This window comes from Jaculus jaculus, chromosome 17, assembly GCF_020740685.1.
Source record: "Jaculus jaculus isolate mJacJac1 chromosome 17, mJacJac1.mat.Y.cur, whole genome shotgun sequence".
NCBI classification, from domain to species: Eukaryota; Metazoa; Chordata; class Mammalia; order Rodentia; family Dipodidae; genus Jaculus; species Jaculus jaculus.
In genome coordinates this window covers 15151382-15174386 of record NC_059118.1, presented here as the reverse complement: position 1 = coordinate 15174386, position 23005 = coordinate 15151382, and the positions used below count along the sequence as shown (strand labels likewise).

At 40.1% G+C, this 23005-nt stretch overlaps 1 protein-coding gene across 9 annotated transcripts in view; it reads left to right on the top strand.

Moving 5' to 3' along the window:
• The window catches only part of Lrrfip2 (LRR binding FLII interacting protein 2), a 122303-nt gene that overhangs the window by 74241 nt on the left and 25057 nt on the right, over positions 1–23005 (top strand). For 5 of the 9 annotated variants that reach the window (XM_045136667.1, XM_045136663.1, XM_045136666.1 and 2 more), the window contains 3 exons: positions 9020–9064; positions 11119–11235; positions 19627–19797. In XM_045136667.1, coding sequence (XP_044992602.1) covers positions 9020–9064; positions 11119–11235; positions 19627–19797 — 333 coding nt within the window. Of the gene's footprint in view, positions 1–3410; positions 3501–9019; positions 9065–11118; positions 11236–13815; positions 13888–19626; positions 19798–23005 lie in introns of all 9 variants that reach the window. The other 4 variants (XM_045136665.1, XM_045136661.1, XM_045136660.1 and 1 more) reach the window with 2 other exon arrangements.

Sequence of the window (23005 nt, the reverse complement as noted above, 5' to 3'; positions counted from 1 at the left end):
TAAAATTAGCGTTTTTCTTAAATATAGTTCATATGAATAATTTGTTATGTTAACATGGCTTTGAGAATCTAGTGTACAGGGATTTATTGAAAAGTTTTCAGGTTTCTTTGTTGCTATTTTATGCGTAGGTAGTTATGTGTCCATTTCACTGAAATAAATTTCTCAATTTCGAGCCAGGCATGTGGTGCACGCCTTTAATCCCAGCACTCAGGAGGCAGAGGTAGGAGGATTGCCATGAGTTCGAGACCACCCTGAGACTACATAGTGAATTCCAGGTCGGCCTGGGCTAGAGTGAGACCCTACTTTGAAAAACAAAACAAACAAAAGTCCTACTTCAGGGCTGGAGTGATGACTTAACAGTTAAGGTACTTGCCTGGGAAGCCTAAGGACCCAGGTTTAATCCTCCAATACCCTTGTAAAGCCAGATGCACAAGGTGGCATATGCATCTGGAGCTCATTTGCAGTGGCTGGGAGGCCTTGGCATGCCCATTCTCTTTCCCTGTCTGTCTGTCTGTCTCCTCCCTTAAATTAAATAAATAAATGAATATAGTTCTGAATGAATAATTATAATTATAGAGGCAGTGTCTATCATACAAATGATAGAATTTCACAGTATTTTTAAACAAAGCCTGTCTTTTTTAACAGAGCATTGATAACATTTTTGTTTTATTTAAGGAACTAATACAGAAATTACTTTTGAGAGGATGGTGTGTCCACTTGGAAACTAGAATAAAGAGGCCTGTGAGGCTGGATTCCTTCTAAAAAATGGCAGGTCCTATAGTGCAAGTCACATTATATGAAAGGTTGTAAACTCCAAAGTTTTCAGTGAAAGGGAATACCAAATATGTGACATTTATGGCCAGACATTGATGGTATATTAAAAGCTACTGTGTTGTCTCAGCCACACCTGAAAGCACTTTGGAACCGGGTAGAGTGGGAAGGGCAGGGACTTTAAACCAATGTGCTCGGGCTTGCCTCCACCTTCCACCTGTGTTTCTGTACAGTGGAGATGTTAATGGCCATCTACTCTGTCACCAGGCTTACTGTGTGGGTTAAATAGATAACTGTATGGAAAATAAAATGTTCTAAGACAATAGGAGCTAGTAAATATTAGTGTAAGGCTGAGTTACATTACTTTTTTATATAACATAACCATTTTATTTATTTGTTAGAGAGAGTGGGCGGGAGGGAAGTAAAGAGAAAAAAGTATGGGTGAACTAGGGCCTTTTGCCACTGGAAATGAACTCTAGACACATGTACCACTTGCGTCTGGCTTTATGTGGGTGTTGGGGAATTGAATCCAGGCTGTCAGGCTTTACAAGCAAGGGCCTTTAAGCTACCGAGCCATCTCTCCATCCCTGTGTTATTGACTTTGTGAGTAAAAATATTGCTTGATTGTGTTACATTCAGCAAACTTCATAGGTTTTTTATTTTTTTTCGGATTTTTAAAAAATTTATTTCCTAGAGAGTTGGGGGGGCAGTAGAGAATGGGCGCACCAGGGCCTCTAGCCACTGTAAATGAACTCCAGAAGCATGCTACACCATGTGCATCTGGTTTATGTGGGACCTGGAGAATTGAACCTGGGTCCTTAGGCTTTGCAGGTAAATATCTTAACTGCTAAGCCATCTCTCCAGCCCCATAGTTTTTATTATTATTGTTGTTGTTGCTGTTTTCTTGTCTTTGGATGGATTTCTGAATTCCCCTTGGTGAAGAAGTTTTTAGTCTTTTATTATTATTATTATTTATTTATTTATTTGAGAGCGACAGACAGAGAAAGAGGCAGAGAGAGAGAGAATGGGCTTGCCAGGCCCTCCAGCCACTGCAAACAAACCTAGATGCGTGCGCCCTCTTGTGCATCTGGCTAACGTGGGTCTTGGGGAGTCAAGCCTCAAACTTGGATCCTTAGGCTTCACAGGCAAGCATTTAACCCCTAACCCATCTCTCCGGCCCCGTATGTTTTTATTGTTGTAGCTTTTCTTACCTCTGGATGGATTTCTGAATTCCCCCTCTTGATGAAGAAGTTTTTGGTCTTTTGATGTAGGGTTTCACTCTAATCCAGGCTGATCTGGAATTCATTATGTAGTTTCAGGGTGGCCTTGGACTCATGGTGATCCTCCTACCTCTGCCTCCCAAGTGCTGGGATTAAAGGTTGTGTCACCATGCCCATTAAGAAGTTATAAAACAAGGTAAATAGCTTAGGTAAAAGAATAGCTAATGATTGGGGTAAAGCTAATTTATTAATTTGATGATACCTGTTCTTTTTGAAGCACTGTGTTAATAAGTGCTGAAGCCGGGCATGCTGTCCTGTTGTGACATGTAGTAGAGAGATCAGGAATACACTGTCCTGGAATCCCCTTAGCTTGCTGAGAGCTCAGGCAGTAACCATCTCTGTATATAGAATTGTAGTTGCTTTGAATGAGGAAGCTTATTTTACAGAGCTGGGATTTCACTAGACATGTGCTCTTACTTACTTTTTTTAAAAAAATTATTTTTATTTATTCACTTGACAGAGAAAGGGAGAGAGAGAGAGAATGGGCATGCCAGGGCCTCCAGTCACTGCACACAAGATCCAGATGCATGCACCCCCTAGTGCACCTGGCTATCATGGGTCCTGGGGAATTGAACCTGGGTCCTTTGTCTTTGCAAGCAAACGCCTTAACTGCTAAGCCATCCCTCCAGCCCTTACTTTTTGAATTTTTTACTTTATTTAATTTTATTTATTTGAGAGAGAGAAAGAGAATGGTGCACCAGGGCTTATAGCCACTGCAAATGAACTTGTGCATCTGGCTTATGTGGGTCCTAGGGAATCGAACCTGGATCCTTAGGCTTTGCAGGCAAGTGCCTTAACCACTAAGCCATCTCTCCATCCCTTATTTACATTTTTTCTTTTTTTTTAAATATATTTTATTTATTTATTTATTTGAGAGAGAGAAAGAATGGGCATACCAGGGCCTCTAGCCACTGCAAATGAACTCCAGATGCATGTGCCCCCTTGTGCATCTGGCTTACATGGGTCCTGGAGAGTCTAACCGGGATCCTTTGGCTTTGCAGGCAAATGCCTTAATTGGTAAGCCATCTCTCCAGCTCACCTTTTTTTTTTTTTTCAAGGTAAGGTCTCACTCTAGCTCAGGCTGACCTGGAATTCCTATGTAGTCTCAGTGTGGCCTTGAAGTTATGGTGATCCTCCTGCTTCTGCCTCCCAAGTGCTGGGATTAAAGGTGTGCACCACCATGCTCGGCTTTATTTACTTTTTGAAATTGGCTAATTTCAAGTTTCCTTATTTCATGATATTTTATCACACATCAAATTTAAAACATGCAAACAGTTCTTACCCTATTGGCCAAAGTTCTTGCCTTTTTCTTTCCAGTTTCGTAACTATTAAAGCATCTCATTTTTTTCTGAATGAAAGGTTTCTACTGCTGATTATTTTAGTCGCTCCAACCGTAAGGGGAGTGTTGTCTCTGAGGTGGATGACGCCGGCATTCCCGATTTGACCAGTGTGAGTGTATTGCATGGCATCAATGTGTTGTCTCTGGTGTGTGACTAACAGCTTATATAGTAGGTATTTTAAAATTAAGAACTTAATATACTCTAGAAGATATATATATGTATGTGTATGTGTGTGTGTGTGTGTGTGTGTGTGTATTTATATACACACATATATATATAATTTTTATTTGAGAGAGAGAGAAGAGAGAGAGAGGGGGAGACAATGGGTGTACCAGGGACTCTAGCTACTGCAAACAACTCCAGACACATGTACCACCGTGTGCATCTGTCTTCTGTGGGACCTGGAGAATCGAACCTGGGTCCTTAGGTTTCACAGGCATGTGCTTTGACTGCTAAGCCATTTCTTCAGCCCTCTAGAAAATACTTATTTGAACATAACGTAAAAATATTTTGGAGTCTACTTACTGGTATATCATTTAAAAATCTTTTTTTTTTCTCTTGTGGAAATTTTCCCTGGTAGAATCCATATGCAGCTTCCATAATTCCCAGTATTGTGCTGGTTTTGTTTCATCTGCATTTCTTCCTTTCCCTTCTTTATACTGAATTACTTTAGAATCTTTGTTATTTCCCAATTAGTAGTTCAGTGTTTCATCTCTAATAGAGCATTTCAGACCAGTTGTGCCATCATCTACTATAGATAATGAAATAAAAAAAGTACTTCCTGCCAGGTTCGGTGGTGCACGCCTTTAATCCTAGCACATGGGAAGCAGAGGTAGGAGGATTGCCAAGAGTTTGAGGCTACCCTGAGACTGCATAGTGAGTTCCAGGACAGCTTGGGCTAGAGTGAGAGTTTACCTCAAAAAAAAAAAAACAAAAAAAAAAAACTTCCTTAATATTGCCTCATAGTTTCCTAGCTCATATTAGGATACTTCTGGTTGGTCTCACAGTGAATAATAAAAAGACTACTTAGTAAAGTGCCACCAATTCATAGTGCCTGGTGAGCAGCTGAAGCAATCTCAGTGTGGGTTCTGCCATTGGTTTGGAGCAGCTTGCCTCACCCACACTTTGTTCTCTGGTCATTGGGGACTGAATGGAAGCAGCAACAGCAGGAGTCCCACTGGCACTCACCCTGATGCATGGTGGGATCTGCCTGCTGAACTCCTCTCTCCTGCCTCCCCTCTGTCACTGGTAGGAGTGTTGTTTGGCTCACAGACAAACCCTGTTCTCATTGTCCAGCACTTTGGAGGGGATGAGAGGCAGCACTTCTTCCCAGAAATGCAAAGATCATTGTTTATAATTGCCACTTTACTTACTATATAAAATATCTATTTCTGAACTACTTTTATCCTGGAAAATAATTTGAAGTGTGGTCCTTATATATTCCAGATGATTGGTTCTCTAGTCTGACTGTGCTGGTCTCCTCTGGCTGTGGGTCAGATCAGGGGCTCTCCACATAGAGAATTAGAAATACCTGCCTACTAACCTCTTTTTCCTTGATGGTTAGGCAGTGGAGTCAACTGGATGTTCCTGTTCTCTTGACAACTTTCTTTCTATCGTCCTCTACTTGATGTGTCTGAATTCGTGGTTGTGTTCTCTTTCCACTTAGATCTTGGTAGTTCCCTTTAGTAATTACATAGGAATGGAAAAGACTGCAGTTTAAATATCCTTCTGCTTCTGCTAATTAAACCTAACTAATGTCAGCAAAGATTCTGTAGAACAGGGCTCTGCAGATCCTCTTGTTATGTTATAGCTTGTGAGCCACTGACTTTATATTTTTAAAAACATGTAAGTGCCTCTAAATATCCTTAATTTTGCCTTCTGGCAAAGCTTAAAATATTACTAGTCCCCTTTCTAAAACAAATAGCCTTCTCTAATGTATCCTTTTGTGCAGAGTATGCTATAATTCAGCTAATTGTAGACTTAAAAGGGGAATTCGATGTTGGTAGACCCCCACCCCTTTCCTTTAAAAATACTTTCTGGCTGGGCATGGTGGTGCACGCCTTTAATCCCAGCACCCAGGAGAGGCAGAGGTAGGAGGATTGCCATGAGTTTTTGAGGCCATTCTGAGACTACAGAGTGAATTCCAGGTCAGCCTGGGCCAGAGTGAGACCCTACCTTGAGAAACCAAAAAAAAAAAAACTTTCTGGCTATCACACTGTGGACCAAATACATGTTTACAGGCTGGTAGTTAATAGCTTCTGCACTAGGAAGTGCTGGGCTAATTCTGGACAGTATTTAGGGCTGCCTTAGCCCCTTTCTTTCCTTCCTTCCTTCCTTCCTTTCTTTCTTTCTCCCTCTTCTCCCTCTCCTTCCTTCCTCCCTCCCTCCCTCCCTCCCTCCCTCCCTCCCTCCCTCTCTCTCTCTCTCTCTCTCTCTCTCTCTTTCTTCTTTATGTCTATACTTCTGTTCTGTGGCCAAGGTAGAATAAAGGAAAAGAGTATAAATGTACTAACATAAATGCTGCTAATTATGAATAAGCAATTGCATTTCAGAAAAATCCTCATCCAATTTTGGCTTAGGAAATTATTAAAATTGATCATTCTCTTCTATGGTTAGGGAACCAGATCTTCTCTTTATCAAACAATTTTTGGAAAGCATTGTTACTAATAGGTTGAACATACTTAAACCAAAATCCAACATGTTCTAAAACCTGAAAGGTTTTGAGCATAGAAATGATATCACAAGTGGAAACCTTACACCAGGCTTCATGAGATGGTCTGCAGGCAAAATCGGCCATGCTAACAATTTTGTATAAAATTACAGTCCACCCATTTGTATAAGATGTATATGCAGGGCTGGAGAGATGGCTTAGTGGTTAAGCGCTTGCCTGTGAAGCCTAAGGACCCCGGTTCGAGGCTCGGTTCCCCAGGTCCCACGTTAGCCAGATGCACAAGGGGGCGCACGCGTCTGGAGTTCGTTTGCAGAGGCTGGAAGCCCTGGCGCGCCCATTCTCTCTCTCCCTCTATCTGTCTTTCTCTCTGTGTCTGTCGCTCTCAAATAAATAAATAAATAAAATTAAAAAAAAAAAAGATGTATATGCAGTATAGACTAAATCTGTTTAAGCCCCAGTACATGTCAGTATGCATATTGCCTGTGTTGTCAAATGTGGAAAATGTCCAAAATCTGAGTGCCTTCTGGTTGAAAGTATTTCAGGTAAGGGATACTCAGCCTGCATATGTAAATTAGGAGTTAACAGAAGAAATCTAATGACTGCATTGGACAAACTGCATTGTAAATGCCTTACCAGAGTATACTTTTATACCTTATGCATGATTAAATTTTACTTCATTTGGGAAGCCTGTTCAGGATCCGGCAGACACTTTGGGCTATCATCATGAACATTAGCCTGCAGTGCACCTATGTAGACCTCTGATTTTCTGGAACACCACATTTCCCCTAGCTTTGCACTACAGAAAATCCAAATCTGGCCAAGTCATTGCAGCCAAAATAACTCTACTGCAGCATGGTTGCTTTCGGCAGTTTTTGCTGGCTTAACAATCCCTGAGGTTTGGCGCATGATCAGTTTAGGTTGCGACAGTTGGGATCAGTCAGAATGCAGCGAACACAGTAAAGTCAGCACTGTGACGGCCTACTTCAGTGGCGCAACCTCAGAAATGTTAGATTATTCCAAGGTGTTGGCCTGCTAAAAATAGGTGAGTTTTGAGTCATTTTTTTAAAGAGATGGATATGAGGAAGGAGATACATAGACTTAGAAGAATATTATAATTTTGAGTGTTACCTGCTTTTCTCTTAACTTCCTAGTAGGAGAGTTAGAAAATATTTAGAAAAATAAGCTCGTTAAGATATATTCTGTTCACCTTGAATAACACTTTAAATATTAGCTAATGCATTTAGCTAGCACAGATTTCAGGAAAAATTCTTTCCCTTTCATAGCAGTAATTAGAAATAATAAAAAATTTTGACTATTGCCATTGGTTGCTTGTTGTAAGACATTTCACATATTGTTTCAAAAATTCAAATAACATAATTTCACTTAGAAAATACTATAACAAAGTGTAGCAAAGAAGCTAAACATCAAAACCCAGCATTTATATTACTGATAAAATGCTTTAAGTGTGTTTATCATCATGACGTCAGTATTTCCAGTGTGAGGAAGTTAGGTTGAAGTTGTCTGAGTAGAGCCAGGAACAATGATGCTTCATGTTTTCATAACCAGCTGAAAGTTTTCAAAGCTCTTCTCTAGATTGAGCTGCGAAGGCTGGTCTCAAAATTAGGTTTTGAGAATACTTTATTTACATTTGATTAAATTCTTACGTGACTTTTACACCTTACCTATTTTTACACCTGGTCATGGAGATAGTAGGTAAATACTATGAACACTGGAGTCGCATACTGGTGTTTGGATACAACTGTGGCATTTGTTAATTGCTCAACCTTTAGCAAAGTTTTTTACCTCTGACTTTCCCCCCTGAGCTACACTCAAGAGTTTTGGACTAGATCCTTAAGGTAATTCTCTTTTTGAAACAGTGATAAAAACCCTAAGGCTTATCAGCAGGTAAGTTAACGTAGCTATGGCATGTCAAGATAGCATGCCACTCTGAAGCTATGAAAATACATTGGGTAGTAAGGCAGGATGCATTCATTCATATTCCGTAACTTTTGTGTCCTACTTACATGCTAGGTGTTATTCATTATCTTGTGGATTCAGAAAAGAGCATTGTCAAATTTTAAGACAAGGTTTATATTACAAAGAGACGTCAGACAATAAGCAAGAGAATAAATGTCAGTGTTGGAGTGATAACTGCTATGAAGAAAAATTAAGTACTTTCTCAAAACCTTGAGATTTGCTAAGAAGTATAAGAAGTTATAGAATGTATGTGAGGATACTATTGTTAGGCTTTTTAAAAGTCTGGACTTGATTGCCTTTGGCTGTTGGAGGTCAGAGTATGACTTGGTTGGGAGAGATGCCTTTTCATCATGTGTCCATGTGTTACTTTAAAAAATCTGAGCCGGGCGTGGTGGTGCACACCTTTAATCCCAGCATTTGGGAGGCAGAGGAAGGAGGATCGTTGTGAGATTGAGGCCACCCTGGGACAACGTAGTGAATTCCAGGTCAACCTGGGCTAGAGTGAGACCCTACCTGAGAAACAAAACTAACTAACTAACTAACTCAACCCTAATAATGCAAAGAAATATGTTAGAATGTTTAATTTTTAATCCCATCTGAACTTTTTCCATGTGTGTGCTCTGTGTCCTAATAATATTTAGAAATTTGGGGGCTTATGATGTATACAAACTTTTGGTATTGACATGTATAGTTTTTGTTGTTTACTGTACTTCAAATACCATGAGCAGAAATTTAAAAGTTCTGAATCTTTGAGTAAACACAGCTTGCTTAACTGCCTGTTCTTCCTGAAGATAGGAATTAAAAGTTCTTGACACTTTATGTGTCTTAACTTCTATTTCCTTGTTAAAAATATGCTTACTTACAGGTTCCAAACATCATTGAACTTGGAAAACATCAGTGAGATTGCTTCTTTCCCCACTTAAAGTAAAAATTGAGCATGCTAAACACCTACCCTGATTTGTGTCTCTCTTCTTTTCTAGTTGGATGAAAAATCTGACAAACAGTATGCTGAAAGTTACACAAGGGTGAGTATATACAACCCTAAGGGAACGAAGTTCTAGAGGTCAGTTAAACTTACTTTCTGCGACTTGTTCATTCTTTATTTCACTGCAGTTGGTGGAATAGAACTGCTCTTCCTCATTTCATCTATTTCCTGTCCTTGACCCCTCAGAATTCCTCTGAAGTTAGATCATGTGAATACCCTGGGAAGAGAAGAGACTGAATCTTATTTCTTTCAATGACACCCCTTAAGCTGTTGGTTGCTGTTCTTGTTCCCACTTCTTTAGTAACTAATCTTGAAAAGCCCATTACCACTTACCACTGAAAATGAAGGTTTAGTAACAAGGTGACAAACTCAGAGTTCTGTTTATTCATTTATAGATAAATTACTTCTTGGTAGGAGTAGTCTTCATGATAAATTTTCTTTTTTCTAAAAAAAATTTTTTTTTGCACCCTTAAAAAAATTTATTACATAGGGACATACTTAGCATGTAAACATCACATGTTGGTATCATCCTTTCCCTCCTCATTGCCCCTTTTCTGAAGAGGCCCTCATTGGGGATGCAGGTCAACCCCATGGGGATTGTGGGTCGTGCATTGTGGGGGCAGCAGTCAGTTATGAGGGAGAGGTTATGTCTCTGTGTATAATGTCCCAACTTGTGGCCTTTAGGAAGTCAGAAAAATGACGTGCAGGATTAATTTTATGTTAAAACCAAGAATGATCAGCTCTGGCCACTGGAAACATAATGGAAGGAAGAATTGTAAGCTGTGTAAAACTTACATCTTCTTGTAGAACACTCAAAATATAATAAGCAACAAAATTTATTTAAGTAAAAGTTAATCTAGATATCTAAAATACTTCAGCATATAATCAATGTAAGCTTTTGGTGAGGGATGTTTTGTTGTGTTGTGTGAGTTAGGGTCTTGATATGTAGCCCAGGCTGATCTCAGAACTTTTTTGGGGGAGGGTATTGGCACGCCAGGGCCTTCAGCCACTGCAAATGAACTCCAGACGTATGTGCCCCCATGTGCATCTGCCTAATGTGGGTCCTGGGTCATGAAACCTGGGTCCTTTGCCTTTGTAGGCAAATGCCTTAACCACTAAGCCATTTCTCCAGCCCTGATCTCAAACTTTTGATCCTTCTGCCTCAGCCTGCTACTGAGGTCATTGACAACCACACACCTCACTCTTTTTTTTCAGCAACAAGCCTTTGAATCTGGTATGTTATTTACACTTAAGTTTTCATTTGAATTAACCACATTTCAGGTGGTAGCCAAGGAGCATTATGTGGCTCTTGACCTGGGTACTAGATAACACAGATCTCTGCAGGTTATTAATCGGCAGCATATTTTGGGCACAAGCAGACTAAGTTCATAGTGATGTACAGTGTAGTTCCTCTTAGCCGTAAGTAGAATCTCTCTCTATCCTCACCACTGACGAAAAATTTCTAAGCACTTTTAGGGGCTAAATTAGGAAATGCTAATCAGCATGTCAGTTATAAAGTTCTAAAACTTTTCTGAGTTAATGTGATGTGCTCACCTGAGTTATGTTTTGCATATAGCAAACATAGATCTAGAATCTAAACACTCCATAAAACTACTTCCATGTTTTCATTTTGAATTCTAGATTCTGATAATGTGTTTAACAAAATTGTGATGGCTATAGCTGATCCCCTTTTTGGATGTTTCTCCCCAAACCAATCCAAATTACCCATGGATTGCACTTGGTAACTTCTTGATGACATTATTAGTATGTTTATCTGAAGCTCACATCTGCTTTCACTACCCTGACCTATTTTTAGTTTTCATAGTAAACATATTATTAAACAAAATTCAGGGCTGGAGAGATGGCTTAGCGGTTAAGGTGCCTGTCTGTGAAGCCTAAGGACTTATGTTCAACTCTCTAGGTCCCATGTAAGCCAGACACACAGTGACATAAGCACACAATGTTACATATTCACATAAGGGGGCGCACGCAGTTGGAGTTCAATTGCAATGGCTGGTGGTCCTGGTGTGTCAATTCTCTCCCCCTCTCATTAAAAAAAAACAACTCAGAAGTGTCATATTTTTTTCATTCTAGCCCTCATCTCGAAATTCTGCCTCAGCTACAACCCCTCTAAGTGGAAACTCATCCAGACGAGGAAGTGGGGACACCAGCAGCTTAATAGACCCAGACACCTCATTAAGTGAATTGCGGGTAAACTACAGTTTCTGCTTTGCTTTTAAAAGTCTTTTGCTTTCTTTGTAGTTCTTTTAATAAAGAAGTTACTTCTTAAAATAGTGTAGCTTCTTTCTACAACTTATCTTTTTGGTAAAATTTCTTTTTCCTAAAAATATTTTTAGGAAGTCAGTTAGGGATTAGTTAGGATTAGTTTTATGTTAAAACCAGGGAAGATCAGCTGTGCCACGGAAATGTACTGGGGGGAAATTGTAAGCTGTGTAACTGTAGATTTTCCTGTTGTCACACTAAAAATGTAAAAAGAAACAGAATTTATTTAAATAAAACTTGATCCAAATATCCAAAGTATTTCAGCATTTAATGTGACTTACTAGAAACAATGTGATTTATTTAAAGTAGTGGTAATATAGCTAAAAATTTCTACTTGGACATTTCAGAGCATGAAAGAAAGCAAATTCGATAATTGTTTCCTCTATCCTGACCATTTGATAGTATTGGAGTGAGTTCTGCCATGTCAAAAGGCTTTGTTATGTATGTGAAAGTAATTGTTTCAAGAGTTAATTTGCCATATTTTAAATGGAAAGTATTTGGATTTCAAAGAATGAGACTGGGAATTTTAGTCTTTTGAGCCATTATCATATTATTTGGCTGTTTAAATATAGTTATCTCAGGTTTTCATAGTCCATAATATTTGGATAACAGAAATACCTGAGACAATGTAAAGTTTATTGACCTGTTAGTTGAGTCTTCATTGTTAAACCCTTTATTTGGAAAATGAGAACTTAAAAGACAACACTTGAATGTCGTATTTGCTAAACCTGCTATCTGAGAAATGGATCAAGTGTCCTGAGAAAACATTAGTGAATTGATTAATTCATTCATTCTCAGATTTTGAATCCTTGGCTCTGGAGATTTAGATAGTAAGCCACAGTTCTGTCCTTCAGAAAGTCACTGTCTTATTGAAAGGACAATCTGATTCAAATCAGTTAAACTAGTTGATGTGATACAATGATAGCAAGAATGGGATTAATTCAGAAAGGCATCTTTAAATTGGACTGGGAGGAGAGATAAGCAAAAGCATTATAGAGGTGGAAAGCTCAGAGCAAAGACTTTTAAATAAAAATTTTAAAAAGCAAAGAAATTGAAAGGGGAAGTCTTTCTCAGATGAATCCAGAAAGCCAGAGTATTATTTGTAGGGCTAAATTGCCAGAGGGTAGGGTGAGAAGTGAAGATCAGTTGTGAGTGAGAGAGAAGAGTGAGGGGCCAAACCACAAGGTGCTTTCCATGTGGGCTAGGGAGCAGTTCAGGTTTTCTTCAACAATTGTTCCATACTAAATTGGAAAGCAGTTTGGTAAAAGTAACCTGGCCATAGTTTAGAGGAAGCATTGGAGGCCACTGTTTGGGCAGTGAGGATGAGGTAGGCAAATAAAAGTTGCCTGGAGGAAGAAACCAAGAAACTTGTTCCACAGTGAACCTTCTAGGCTGGAAATTGGTGCAGCAATATGTAGAGAGAGATGGAAGATTAGGAACAGACCTCTGCTTTCTTGGAAAGATGGCTTATTATTTCCATGGGTTGGTTTGAGCCAGCAGAAGGAGGTTGAAAGTTGATGGGAGGGAGGCAGATGAGCACAACACAGTGCCTGAGGAAAGCAAAGAGAGGGGCCCTAGTGGGGGTGTGCCTGGTGAAGGTCTCCTCCTGCTGACACAGTGGAAGAGGAGGTAGGGACCCAGGTACCTGAATAAGATAATGGCCTGCACAGAAACAGGCATCTAGTCTGTGAAACAGGCTTTGTGAGGAGACCCAGGGAGGATGAGGAGGTTTGGGAAGGTGTCAGGGAATGAGAGTGACCCCAGCCTCTGTGGCCATGGCTTTGGAGATGTCTGTATTCATTGAGCTCTTGTTACTTACCACGCATAAATAGGTAAGGCAAGGTTTTGCCTTTAGGTACTACATTCTAGTGGGACAGATGGACACAGAGTCAAGCTCTTCCAGCCACAGGCTAGCTTTCCTGTTGTCACAGTTCTTGTGTACACTCCTCCCCCTTGAGATAACCTCCTCAGAAGAAGCGAGGGTTTTGTGTCTTAGTGCTGGGCCCCTGATAGAGCAACAGTCAGTGTCTGTTGAATGAATTCGTTTGTCAAAGACTGATAAACGTACTGGCAAGGGAATGAGGTGGGCAGGGAAAGCTCAGTCCCAGCGTGCGGGGAGCAGCCTTTCACAGTCCTTGCTACCGTCATCGCACAGCTGCGCGCAGGCCCGGTAGCAGTGGAGGCTCACCAAACCAAGGGTTAGGAATGGCCTGACATTGGAGGGCTGGTCACAAGAGAAAAAGTATTTTCCATTTATACTTTGGCACATTTCATTTTCTTAAAAGTATTTGGAGAAAATACCTTTTCTGGTTGTTTAAATGATATCACTGTCTACCGAACTATTTGCCTCTTGCAGTGGTTTGGAGTGAGAGTTACATTTTTGTGTTTGGATTTCTCTAGATTTAGTCTGAAATATACAAAAGGAAGTTGTATTTTCATCTGATTCCTTTGAGTCTTAAGATATGTTTGTGCATGGTTCATGCAATGGTTCATTCCTATGTCCTGCAGGATATCTATGACCTGAAGGACCAGATACAGGATGTAGAAGGGAGATACATGCAGGGGCTTAAAGAACTAAAGGTACCGGGCTCATCTCGCAGCCCAAGCATGCGCTGTATGCAGAAGTGTTGGCAATGGTGGTTTCACAAGCAAGTTCTATTAACCCGCTGCATGTAGCTTTACTAACAGTGTGTGTCTTCCAAGCATGTGCTTAACCCGCAGAGTGCAGGAAAGGAGGATTTTCCATGTTTGCTTATGTTTAAGTGTTTAGTGTAAATTTTTGAACATGGAACAGAAAACATTATAACATGGTTTTGGGAATATGGTATCGTTAAATAAATAGCATAGGCCAGTTTCAAATTTCTGGTCCTCTTGCCTCAACCTCCTGAGTGCTGGGATTATAAGTGTGTGCCATCATGCCCAGCTCCTTCTAGTTTTTAAGACTTGTAAAACATCTCCTTGACTCTTGTGTCTTAGCCATAAAGTAGGCATACACCTAAAAATATTGTAAGGCTATTTTTATGGAGAATTGGACTTTGAAATTCTTCCCAGCTAAATATGAACCTATTACTTGATTCTGTCAGCAAATACAGTGAATATTAAAGTGGAGGAGGAAGCACTTTCCTGGCCCTTTGGGAGGAAAGAACTTGAAGGCATACAGATGATGTTTTCTTTTTGTTCAGATTTTTTTTTTCTTACTAATAGGTCAGGAAGTACTTTATATCTCCAATGCCCTAAAAATAAAGGAAGTTAAAAAAAAAAAGAACATGGACATGTTGGCACACGCTTTCATCCCAGCACTTGGGAGACCAGGGCAGAAGGATCTCCATGAGCTCGAAGTCTCCTTGAGACTACGTAGTACATTTCAGGTCAGCCTGGGCCAGAGCGAGACCCCACCCGGAAAAACACAAACAAACAAAAATTGGAGGTGAATTTGGATGGCTTTTATCTTTTCCCAGCAAGGACAGCTGTAATTTCCAGGGCAAATTTGTGAGGGAGACATTTGCTTATAAATGACATTTAGTTATCATTTTCTTGCCTTCCATTAGTTCAATATGAAACTTAAGGTGAATATTATAAAGAAACGTATACTGATTTGAAAATGAAATGCATACCAAGTCTCTAAAGCAGCCAATGCAAGTCATTTCAAAAGGTGACTCACATGTGTCAGATGTCATGCCTTCCTTGTCATGTGCTGACATGGTTTATATACCAGCCAAAACTTGTATGAAGTCGCCATGGCCATATGGAGCTCACGGTGAAGACACAGGACACAGTATGTGGAGGTTCATGCTCTGGGGAGTGCCCTTGGAGGCCTGATGTATGGTTGGCAGTAAACATCAGAATTCACTTACTCTTGCTGCTCTAATACTCAAGATTGATCTTTTCTTTAAGGTTTTAGTGGTATAACTTATAGATCTACCTTGGCTCATGTGAACAAATTAAGTATATCAGGTTACTATGTTCTTATTAGTCTCCTGCAATAATGAGTTAGCTTTAGAGGCATTCTTCCTGGTCTTTACCTTCTCTTACATCTTAGATCTGTTGTCTATTAAGTTCTTTGAAGAATAAAAAAGATCAAATTTGAGATTTGAACAGATAAAGTCCCCTTTCATAATTCATGCCAGTATATAATTGAATTTGCCTACTTATCCTTGAAATGAGTCATTTAACTGTAAGAAAAATGTATGTAATTGGTGATCAAATACAGTGTTGTGTGGTATGTTCTATTAAAAAAGATAATGTTGCACTACTTATAACATTGTCCTTTGTTTTTGTTTTTTTCCCCTAAAATTCTAAATTTCTAAAACTCTGTGCCACCTGCCTTTTAGTTAGGAAAACTGATCATTTATTAATATTACAGGGTTGTTTAATGCCATACAGCATAGTATATACTATATCCAGCAATGCAGTAAAATAAAATTGAAAAACATGAATGATCTAAAAGATCCTTGATGATTCTGTAAAGAGCCAAACTTACTTGTAAAACTGTCAGAATTAATGCCTTACCAAATTCAAGCAGAATTATAGCAGTAAATAAAAGAATATATTCTTCCTGGTGAGTTGGAGCTTTCTAAGCTTTTCATACACTGAATGAAAGACAGGCCATGAGCCAGGCATGGTGGTGCACACCTTTAATCCCAGCATTCAGGAGGCAGAGGTAGGAGGATCACCATGAGTTCAAGGCCACCCTGAGACTACATAATAAATTCCAGGTCAGCCTGGGCTAGAGTGAGACCCTACCTCAAAAAGCCAAAACAAACTAACTAAAAATACTAACATAAGCGAGGTATGGTGGTACTAATAATATAATATATTTATAGTATAATATAATAATATACTATTAAAAGCTTAATACTAGCACTTGAAAGACTGGGTTAGAAGTGTCCATGTGAGTTCAAGATCAATTTGAGCTTGAGAAGACCTTCCAATAAATAAATGTGTGTGTGTGTGTGTGTGTGTGTGTGTGTGTGTGTATACATACGTACATGCATACTGTCAGAGGCAATAGTGTTTCTATAGACATAAATGAATAGAAATAGCTGGAAACTTCCACCTGCTTTATTAGTCTTTTTCTCTTTTTTTTTTAAATTTATTTATTTATTTATTTATTTATTTATTTATTTGAGAGCGACAGACACAGAGAGAAAGACAGATAGAGGTAGAGAGAGAGAATGGGCGCGCCAGGGCTTCCAGCCTCTGCAAACGAACTCCAGACGCGTGCGCCCCCTTGTGCATCTGGCTAATGTGAGACCTGGGGAACCGAGCCTCGAACCGGGGTCCTTAGGCTTCACAGGCAAGCGCTTAACCGCTAAGCCATCTCTCCAGCCCTATTTGAGTCTTTTTCTCCCAATGAAAATCTTACCATATTTTTGCTTAGGCATTTTTAAAGCAGTTTTTAAAAAATTTTTATTAACATTTTTCATGATTATAAAAAAAATCCCATGGTAATACCATCCCTCCCCCCCCCACAGTTTCCCCTTTGACATTCCATTCTCCATCATATTACCTCCCCATCTCAATCATTGTACTTACATATATACAACACCAACCTATTAAGTATCCTACTCCCTTCCTTTCTCTTCCCTAAAAGCAGATTTTAACTAGTAGATAACATTTCAGAATTCTAAAAATATTCTTAAAGTCTAGGTTTACCGCTTGACCAACCTTGGGTCGTCACTCAGCTCCAGTTAACTCTCGAGTGTAAGGTGGGGTGAACAGTACTTACCACCTGCTGGAGCTTCTCCTCAGGCTGGAGTGCAGACAGGCCCGTGCGGAGCATGCAGACAGGAAGCACGCAGTCAGTTGCTGTGATTCCTGCAGTTGTGACCTTAGTCAGGACTCATGAATCTGCAGAAAACCCTCAAAAAAGCACATGTTCATGCATTTATAGCCGGACCTGTGTTCCGTGTATGAATCAGAGATGGTTTGGGCTGTTGGACAATTGATGATTCTTTCTCAGTGACTGCTTGGTTTGTGCACAGCCATGCCATAGCACCGACTCTGAATTTGTACCTTCATAAGTTACAAATTATTACTCATCAAATCCTTTGAGTTGAGTGACTCATGTTTGTAATCCCAGCATCTTGGAGGTGAAGGAGGATCAGGAGTTCAAGGCCAGCTTTGACTATATAGCAAGTTTGAGGCCAGCCTGAGCTATATGAGACCCTATCTCAAAAATAAAACAAAACAAAAAAAATTTGAGTGAAACAGGTTCAGTGATGACGTGGGTGGCCCCAGCTCCTCAGAAGGCTTGTCAAGGTGGGGTGATGGCTTTGAGCCTAGAGGATAGAGACTAGTCTGGGCAATATATCAAGACTTAATAATAACCAATCAGTAATAATAATAATAGGGCTGGAGAGATGGCTTAGTGGTTAAGTGCTTGGCTATGAAGCCTAAGGACCCTGGTTCGAGGCTAAATTCCCCAGGACCCACATTAGCACAAGGGAGCGCATGCATCTGGAGTTCATTTGCAGTGGCTGAAGGCCCTGGCGCTCTCTGTCTCTCTCTCTGTCTCTCTCTCTGTCTCTGTCTCTGTCTCTGTCACTCTCAAATATATAAATAAAAATAAACAAAAAAGATAAATAACATCTAAACAAGCCATTACTCAACCTGAAGAATTTCTCTTGCTTTTTCTAAAAAATATTTTATTTATATATTTATTTACAAGCAGAGGGAGAGACAGAAGAGAGAGAATGGGCACACGAGGGCCTCCAGCCACTGCAAATGTACTCCAGGTATATGTGTCACTGTATCTGGCTTTACGTGGGTACTGGGGAATTGAACCCAGGTCCTTAGGTTTTGCAGACAAGTGCCTTAATCAGTAAGCCATCTTTCCAGCCCTATGAAGATTTTCTTTAAAGGAGTTTTATAATTTTAGCTTTTACATTTAGATCCACTGATGATTTGAGTTAATATTGGTGAGTGGGGTTAGGTAGACACTTGTCTTCGTTCTCTTGGGTGCACAGAGCTATCCAAGCATCACTTCATTCTTTCCCATTGAGTTACCTGGGTGCTATTAGAAGGAGTAACTCATCATGAAATAAGGGTTCTCTAGTCTTAGATCTATTTTACTGATTTTCATTTGCTAAATATTTACATTAGCATTTAAAAAATGTCTGAAGAAGTGATTGCTTTTTCTATATGAAATGTATTTTTATCTTCTAAAAAGTCAATAAGCAGTAGTAATTATCAAATTAGTTATCCTTGAACACTTGTCAGCTACCTTGGCTAGGAAGCTTTTTAGTTACCTAAAATTTCAGGTATTGTATGATAGGTCTTCTCTCAATAGATCATTTTTGTATTGCTTATTTAAAAATGACTCAACTTTGAATAACTGCTACAAAACATTTACATTTCTATTAGTATCATTATGTACAATAAGAAAGCACTAACATCAAAAGTCCACAAAGTGACAAATTTTAGATAAGTATGCACTTGTGTAACAGACGCTCTTATATCACTGTGTTCTGAACACCATAATTTGCTCGTTAATCACAAGAATTAAAGTCAGGCATGGTGGTACATGCCTTTAATCCCAGCACTTGAAGACAGAGGTAGGAGGAGTGCCATGAGTTCAAGGCCACCCTGACACTACATAGTGAGCTCCATCCATGTCAGCCTAGACTAGAGTGCGAACCTACCTCAAAAAATAAAAAAATAGATCACAAGAATAGGGTTAGAGAGATGATTTAGCAGGCAAAGGCACTTGCTGGCAAAGCCTGAAGGCCTGGGTTTGATTCTCCAGCACCAATGTAAAGCCAAACACACAAAGTAGTGCATGTGTCTGGAGTTTGTTTTCAGTGGCAGGAGGCCCTGGTGTGCCCACATTTGTTTATTCATATTCTCTCTCCCTCTCTCAAATAAATATATTTAAAAAATCACAAGAATACCTAAAGATAATAACAATTCCACTTTTTTTTTTTTTTTTTTTTTAGTGGAGGCTGACCTGGAATTCACTATGTAGTCTCAGGGTGGCCTTGAACTCATGGCAATTCTCCTACTTCTGCCTCCTGAGTGCTGGGATTAAAGGTGTGCGCCACCATGCCCAGCTTCAAAAAAATGTTTTCTGCACATCTTTTTATCTTTCAGAGGCTGCACTGCTGCTTTGTTTTGGGGGAGCAAATAGAGCAATTCTGAGAAAGGTCTTGCTGTCTTCTGGATGTGTTGATGTGTGTGCACGTTACTAAACAAGGGATCCCCAGAATGCTTGTATTTTGCAGAAATGCTTCCCTGTGTTTGTGCCAGTGCGATTCTGTGCTGTTACCTGTATGCAGTGAATGTGTCCTAAATGCCAAGCTGATGGTGTCTGTTGCATAGGAATCCCTGTGTGAAGTGGAGGAGAAATACAAGAAAGCCATGGTTTCCAGTGCACAGCTGGACAATGAGAAGAACACCCTCATCTACCAGGTGGACACACTCAAGGGTGTTATTGAGGAACAAGAGGAGCAGATGGCAGAGTTCTACAGAGAAAACGAAGAAAAATCAAAGGTAATTGCTAGTTGTGGACTATACCCTTTTCTTGGGGTAGAAAATAGAAACCTTTTTTTTTTTTAAAGAGAGAATTGGTATGCCAGGGCCTCCAGCCGCTGTAACAGGACTCCAGACGTATGTGCAGTCTCATGTGCATGTGTGAGCTTGTGTGCTTGTGTCCCCTTGTACATCTGGCTTACGTGGAATCTGGAAAGTTGAACATGGGTCCTTAGGCTTTGTAGGCAAGGACGCCTTAGCCGCTAAAGCTATCTCTCCAGTGTAGCAACCTTCCTTTTAAAGAGTGACAACTAATGGACATTAAGTCTACTTGGGAATATGTTTCATTTGGAACTAAGTGGTCTGAGAAATTGGCCTAGCACTATTTCAAATCTTAAGATTTTATTTTCTGAAGGAAAAGTTGATGTCCTCCTTTAGTTTTGTTTGTTTATGTTGTTTTGTTTTGTGTTTTGTTTTTTCAAAGTAGGGTCTCACTCTGGCCCAGGCTGACCTGAAATTCACTATGTAGTCTCAGGGTGGCCTCGAACTCATGGGGATCCATCCTTCCTCTGCCTCTGCTGGGATTAAAGGTATGCGCCACCATGCCTGGCATTAGTTTGTTTAATCAATGGATCACAACTCAAGTTTTATCTATATTTGTTTTCTTTAAATGGGGGCGATTACCACGGTTTATTTAACCCTTCTGTATTATAAGTGAGGAAAACTAGGTGTATGGCAGCTCAGTTTGCTGTGAACCTAAAGCTGCTTTTTTTATTTTTTAATTTATTTGAGAGCAACAGACTGGGAGAGAAAGAGGCAGACAGAGAGAGAGAGAGAATATGAGCGTGCCAGGGCCTCCAGCCACTGCAAACAAACTGCAGATGCGTGCGCCATCTTGCGCATCTGGTTTACATGGGTCCTGGGGAGTTGAGCCTTGAACCAGGGTTCTTAGGCTTCACAGGCAAGCACTTAACCACTAAGTCATTTCTCCAGCCCCAAAACTGCTTTTTAAAAGGCCTGTTTAGGGCATGGAGGGATGACTTAGCAGTTAAGGCATTTGCCTGCAAAGCCAAAGGACTCAGATTTGATTCCCCAGGACCCACGTTAGCCAGATGCACGAGGGGGCGCCTGTGTCTGGAGTTCGTTTGCAGTGTGGCTGGAGGCCCTGGTGCGCCCATTCTCTTTCCCACCTCTCTCCCTCTCCCAATTTCTCTGTCAAATAAATAAATAAGTATAAAATATTTAAAAGGCATATTTAGGAACTAAAGAGATGGCTCAGAGGTTAAAGGCACTTGCTTGGAAAGCCTGACTACCAGTGTCAAGCCAGATGTACAAAGTGGTACATGTGTCTGGGGTTCCTCTGCAGTGGCTGGAGACCCTGACATGCCCATTCTCTTTCTTTCTCCCTTCTTTGTCTGCCCTTCTCTCTCAAGTAAAGTAAATTAAGGTATATTTGAGTATGTTACTTTCATGTATAGATACATGGAAAAGAGGCATCTGGATGTTTTCTTTGTTGAATCACTAGTATGCTTCAGTATAAACTGGTTTTCTCTCTGGTGCTTCTTGTGTCCCATAGAGCATTTCTGTTGAGGGCTTGGAGCTGCCATACTTTATCTAAGTTCTGTGAACTTCTTTTTGCCTAGCCATACATTTTCAGATCTATTTCTGGCCTTTGATTAGCAGATTAGAAGAAAATGTCAATCATTCCCAAGCATTTTTTAAAAATAAAACAACTCCCGGGTGTGGTGGCGCACACCTTTAATCCCAGCACTCGGGAGGCAGAGGTAGGAGGATCTCTGAGTTCAAGGCCACCCTGAGACTACATAGTGAATTCCAGGTCAGCCTGAGCTAGAGTGAGACCCTACCTCAAAAAAACAATTGATTAGCTGTTTTCACCAACACATTTTCCCTCTTATTATTTGTGAAGGTATGAGATATATTATTATTGTTTAAGAGCCCTTTTTTTTTTTGGTTAATCTCAAGCATTTTCAATTTAAAATCAGTCAGCTTTTTAATACTCTGGAGCAATCTACTTTTACCTCCTGTGACAAGTATTTGTGATGCTGTCTCTCACCAGCATGTTTTATCCTGAATGCTGTTGATCTAAACAAGTACTGCCTCATGCAATAGAATATTCATAGACTCAAAGAGAGCTCAGGGGCCAGACTCTGCTGGAGTTCACCGTCACAGCGAGGGTCACAGTGGAAGGACCATTCAGTAGCAGCAACAGCAATGTTGACGTGTTTTCTAAATGTCTTTAGTTCTTTTTACTGGAATTATATCTATATCTGTTTGCTGGCCTGAAACTCACTATGTAGCCTAAGATGACCTTGAACTCCTGATGCTCCTCCCTCCATCTCCCAAGTACCAAATTACAGGCTTGCATGACTACTTCTGACTTAACTCCATCTTTTGTATGGTTTTGTTTTTGCTTTCTTGAGGCAAGGACTCAATCTAGCCAAGGCTGACCTTAAATTTAGAGCCTCTTGAGTGCTAGGATTATAGTCATTAGCTACCTTGCCTGGCTGGCAACTCCCATCTTTTTTGGGGGTTGGGAGTTTCAAAGTAGGATCTCGCTCTAGCCCAGACTGACCTGGACTGGAATTCACTGTGTATTCTCAGGGTAGCCGCGAACTCACGGCCATCCTCCTACCTCTGCCTCCCAAGTGCTGAGGCTAAAGGCATGCTCCACCACACCCGGCCAATTCCGCCTTTTAAACATTGTCTCCATGTCTACTTCAGTTATCAGAATGTGTGACTGTGAACACAAAACATGTTCTCTTCTTTATAGCTGTTTGTTTCAGTAGGGAGTGGGCTTATCAGGTGTTTAAAAATAATACTTCATAGTAGATTTCAAACATACAGAAAGCACACAGAGGATATGACGAAACCTCATGAATCCATTACCCTTCCTCGACTATTGTCAGCTTCGCCCTGTACGTTTCCTTCCTCCCATACTTGAAGTAAGTTCTGAGCATCTTATATGTTAACACTAAATTTTGTTAGATAGTATGGACTTTCCCTTTATTTATTTATTCTTATTTTTTATTTTTTATTTTTCAAGGTAGTATCTCAACTCTAGTTCAGGCTGACCTGGAATTCACTCTCTAGTCTCAGGGTGGTCTCAAACTCACAGTGATCCTCCTACCTCCCGAGTGCTGGGATTAAAGGCGTGCACCACCACACCCGGCTTGGACTTTCCTTTTTAAAAAAAATAAATCAGAGTTCA